Source organism: Poecilia formosa, unplaced genomic scaffold (assembly GCF_000485575.1).
Source record: "Poecilia formosa unplaced genomic scaffold, Poecilia_formosa-5.1.2 Scaffold597, whole genome shotgun sequence".
In the NCBI taxonomy this organism is placed as follows: Eukaryota; Metazoa; Chordata; class Actinopteri; order Cyprinodontiformes; family Poeciliidae; genus Poecilia; species Poecilia formosa.
This window is the reverse complement of record NW_006800536.1, coordinates 164,045-169,190: the sequence shown is the minus strand read 5'-3', so window position 1 is coordinate 169,190 and position 5,146 is coordinate 164,045. Positions and strand designations below refer to the sequence as shown.

The 5,146-nt window shown below is 50.9% G+C and overlaps 1 protein-coding gene across 1 annotated transcript in view; it reads right to left on the bottom strand.

Moving 5' to 3' along the window:
- Nucleotides 1-620: 620 nt before the first annotated feature.
- Nucleotides 621-5,146, bottom strand: part of dag1 (dystroglycan 1) — a 41,863-nt gene continuing 37,337 nt past the window's right edge. The window contains exon 4 of the mRNA XM_007541266.2: nt 621-4,365. Coding sequence (XP_007541328.1) covers nt 2,560-4,365 — 1,806 coding nt within the window. The 3' untranslated portion in view covers nt 621-2,559. The remainder of the gene's footprint in view (nt 4,366-5,146) is intronic.

Below are 5,146 nucleotides of genomic sequence, written 5' to 3'. Positions count from 1 at the left end.
TATTTGTGTTTCTTTATTCGGTGGTGCAGTAAGGGTTTATTCAAACTCGGTCTGAGATGAACTGGTCCTGGAACCGGAAGCCATTTTCTCTGTGAGCCACAAGTTCATGTTTTAAAGCATTCAGATTAAACTCCGTCTGATCTCCAAGTTTAACTGGATCAGCAGCTGATGGACTCAACATCCATGCAGTTATACATACGGCTGATTTAGTCTGACAGCAGAGAGGCGCCTCAATCAGGCCGGGATCAATCCTCCATTAATCTCCATCATCCCTGAGCTCTGTCTCTCCTGCAGGAATTCATTCATCTTCGCTTCACCCTCCTCCAAATTAAACTCCGTCATGAATCATCGCTCAGCTGTTTACATCTAATCAATGGTCAATATCAGAGCAAAGCGTTTGGATTCAGTCGGTGGAGAGTGTGATTTGACTGGACCGAGTCTTCAAAGCAAAACCTTTAACCAGGAAGAGAAGTTTGGACAAGTTGGACAGCAGCTTGTCCGTCCCAGACGGCTTCAGACGGGGAGGGAGAACCAGAACCAGGCTTCAGGTCTGATGGAGCAGACAACTCCCAACAGATCCAGCAGGGATGAGGCGAGACGCAAGAAAGACGAGCCAGGCGTTGGTTTGATTAAGGTACCAGTTGGTTTTATTATTACAATGCACACTGGATAAGCAAAAAAAGCCTTGGCATCCTGCGAAAACCAACATCATGACAGTATGAGTCACACGCATGAGGCTGCATGGAGCGGCCGCGCCGCACGCCGTTATTGCAAAGGGTCACTTCCTGCTCCAACTCAGGCGAAGGATGGAAACAAAACGACTTCCAGGTCTCTGCGCCGCATCGGCGACGCCAACACCAAAATAATCCAAATGTGACCCATGAGTGAACTAAGCTAAAACTTTAACAAATCACAGAAGACTAATCATCAATTCAGATCGTTTTAATAAACAATTTGAGGCTGTATCAAAAAGTAAAAAAAAAAAAAGGTTTTCTGGGAGAAACTGGTTGGAAATTCAATGTTTTTGCTTTCCTGAATCTCAGACACAATCCAGAAAAATCAGGAAAACAAAACTTCACTTCTGGGAGAGTCCCAGCGTCACGTAGAAAAAAGTAAAATCAAATAAAACGATCCCTGGTTTAAAGTTTCCGGGTTTCTTGACCAGTTTTACCGGACAGAAAAGAGGCGGAGCTGGAATCCTGTGGAAAACCAGTACAGGTGATACACCTGCTCTACATGCAGCCTGAACACCAGGGGGCGCCACCAGGGTCATCAGGCAGCTACCAGAGCTTCTGACAGTGGGTCAGCAGACACAGAACATGCCCAGTGGATGACCAGGGCCTGATGGAGCCGTCAGGGACACACCGGAGTCAGGGTGAAGCTGATTGGCTGCAGGATGTGACATCAGAGCAGGTAAACCCGACCTCCTCACCATGAGGTCGGTTCTGTTTCTGAGTCACTGTTGGTTGCTCTGGTTACCGCCTGTAACCCATCAGGCGGGATGTGGACGGCCTTCTGTCCAAACTGGATTATTTAAATACCGACCATGGAGCGTCTGACCGGGACCGGAGAAATAAAACATTTAAACCTGTTCTCTGTCACACGTCTGGGTTTTTTGATATCCAAATTGTTTGGATGGTTGATTATTGGAACCGATTTCCAGTGGAAATTGCTTTCCACTGGAAACCGGTTCAGACCGCTTCCCACCGGTTCAAACCGGTTCCCATTGGTTCAAACTGGTTCAAACCAGTTCCCACAGGATTCCAGCCGTTGATCTTACTGCCTGGTTTCTCTCGTCTCAGAGGACCGGACTGAAAGTTGTGTCTGATTTGTCTTGTAGAAAAACAGGAATAAAAAAAATCACCTGTTAATATTTTGGAAGATAATTCTTTCTCTCCCACTTCGCTCCACCAAATAAAAAATCTTCCAGACGAACAGTGAACTTAAAACCAACAAAACAAACGATTATTCATCTCTACCTTGTTATTCTCAGCTAGACTTTGTGAATAAGAATAAAAACAGACAAACCGAGTTAAAAGGCAAACCGTTATGAATCCCAATAAACACACACACACTCATTCTCACACACACACACACGCACACACACACACCTCGGCCTCCCTTCGATCGGAGAGCTTGGGGTTGGGACGAGGATCCGATGTTTCAGAAGACGTGTGTGTGTCTGGTGACGCTAGCAGGACACAACGGCTGTTAGGCAACGCTTCAGTCCAGTGAAAAATAAAAGTTATCGGGGAAAAAGAAGAAAAGTCAAATCCAGTTCTCAAATGTAGAAAAAGCTGAAATGCTGAGAGGGAGAGCAGGTCTCCCGGTGGTCTCCTCTGGGTCGGGTCAGCGGCCCGCTGGGATCAGAGCGCGGCGGCTACCACAGAACCAGTAGTACCTCAAAGCCGTTCCAGACCCCACCCAGACCGTCGCCTCCGTTGTTTTGGAACTTTAGCACCTCTTGACATCACTTCCTGTAAAAGTCCAGACAGAAACAGCAGAAACCGGCGCAGTTCCTGGAGCCTCCCTCCGCCGTGAGGGGAGGGCAGCCGGGCCTTATGGCGGCACGTAGGGGGGCGGCGACCTGTACGGGGTCATGTTCTTTGGACGGGAGCCCTTCCCCTCCTGGGGAGCTGTGAAGGGAGGAGGCGGCTGGTAGGGGGGTGCGTTGGGGTCTTCATCCCGCAGGGCGGTGTACTCCCCCAGCATCTCCTGGTTGAGGGGCGTGGTCTCTGGGCTGGCCATGTTGGGGTACTCGGGGGGCGGCAGCGGCGGCTTCTCTTCCTGGAGAATCAGCGGCATGCTGGAGGAGGGGGGCGGCTTGGAGTCGTCCAGCTCATCGGCGAAGATGATAGGCACCCCCTTTTTGATGAAGGTGGCCTGATCCTCGATGGTCAGCTTGCCCCGCCGCTTCTTCCTGTAGCAGATCATGGCGATGATCCCTGCGATGAGCAGAATGGCCGCCACCACCACAGCAGGGATCACTGTGTGAAGGTAGACGTCATCAGTGCTGTGGCGGCTCGACCCCAGGCCTGGAGTGACCATGGAAGGTTCTGGGATGTCGACCTCTGCTGGCGGGATGAAGGAGTACATCCGGCAGCTGGCTCTGCCTCGCACCTTCACCTCCAGCGGACTGAAGTCCGGCCCCATGTAGTTCCTGAACTTCTGTGTGGGTCTCCCGTCGGCGTCTCCGAGCGTCCGGCTCATGTTCCTGAGCTGCTCCTTGGGACACAGATGCTGCGGCAAGCTGGTGTTGGTCCATTCCACCACGATGGAGCCTTTGCTGATGTTCCTTAGGCTCACTGTGCTGCTGTTGCGGTCGCCCAGAACGTACGCCAGCTTCTTGACCAGCAGGATCTTCTTGTGGATGTTGTTGGTGATTAACCGTGGCTCTCCTTCAAAGCGGGCCGTGAAAATGACCGGCGTTTTGTCATTGGCAGGCCAGCGGTTTACTTTGACTTCAAACGCGTCGATGGCGTTGCGGCCTCCTTTGTCAGTTGCCTGCATAAAGTACTCGTGCTTCCCGAGGTGCTGAACATCCGGCAGGCCGTACAGCAGCTGGCTGGTGGTGTTGAACTGGATCCAGGACTCCTCTCCAACCACATCCTTGTGGTTCTGTTTCAGAGACAGGCGGAGCTTGTCTGTGGTTCCATCCTCTTTGTCAAAGAAGGTATCAGAAGGGATTTTAACCTCGAAATACGTTCCCACCAGTGCAACGACCTGATCAATGGGGTTCCTCAGCACCGGCTTCTTGTTGTTTGGGTCGTCGATGACGCCAGGTGACAGTGTGCTGGCTGTGGGGGCCTTGGGTGAGGGGGTCTTTGGGGTGGTGCTGGGTGGTTTCCTGGGTGGTTTTTTGGGTGGGATGGTGGGCGTGGCGGTGGGCTCTACAGGGATCTTCCTGGACATGGATGGCTGAATGGAAACGGTGCTGGTGGTCACAACGACCTTGGTTGGCTGAGGTGGGCCCAGGGTCGGGGTATGGGCGATGGGGTCACGGATTCTGATTGTAGGCTTCCCTGGCAGAGGCACAGGACCCCGAACTGGAGGGGCAGAACTTTCTGTGGGTGCAGCGATGGAGGGAGAGGAGAGGGTTGGGACGATCCTGACCGGAGGTTCAGCCGCCGTGGTTGGAGGAAGAACAGCCAATACGGGCGTCGGAGTGTTGTTCAGCTGCCGTCTCACTCGCTTTGGGATTTGTGGCTTCTTGTTGGCGATGTGCCATCCCACCACGGGGTAACCTAGCCTGGCAGACATGGATCCATCTTTAGCTGGACCCTGGACACTGTTGATATCTGGAACGGTGGTCCGGTCCAGGAAGCAGCCCAGCTTCCATGACAGAAGAGCTCCATTCTCCACCACCTGAGAAACAAACACACCGATGAAGCCACTGGGTTTCTGTACGATTCAGCGAATGATTCGATTGTTAAAGAGGAGAAAAACAGCAGCTGGCCATTCTGTAACATTATATGCAGCTCTGATGGCTGATGTGAGGACTCTGTTTATTTTTGCAGTTTGATTTCTGCAGCAGCTCCTGAACCCGGGAGAAGCTCTGTGTAAAATATTAGGCTGAGTTTAAGGCCTGCTGAGGAACTCAAGTCTTTTATGACCTGAAAGATAAATCCTGTGGAGTTTCACTCACTTACACTCAGGAAAAATGGCGTTTTGCAGATATGGCAGCTTGAGTTGTTGTGGTGACAAATCACATTTTTTATGTTTGTGTGGGGAGAACAGATGCATGTGAATTATTTACCAAGATGTTTCAGAAAGTAAAGGAGCCGTTTTGTTCTGGCTTGTTGTCAGACGATGATCTGACCAGCTGAAGATGTGAAAATATCCAGACGAAAACTGTCTGAGATGGAAGCAGCAAACTGAAGGCTGGGAGGAGAAGATTGTTCTCCTGTTAGCGTCGTTAGCTAACAGGAGAAGCTGCGATCCTGTTAGCTAACGATGCTAACAGGATGGCATGTTGCATGTTCCTGTTAGCTAACGACGCTAACAGGATGACCTCCTGTTAGCGTAGTTACCTAATCGGAGAACATCAACAGCCTGAAGTTCAGAGGTTGATGTGACTGAACCTCTGAATGTCAAGAGAAGAAGAATAAACGCTAAACATATTAATTATGCACAGAAACCAGGAGAA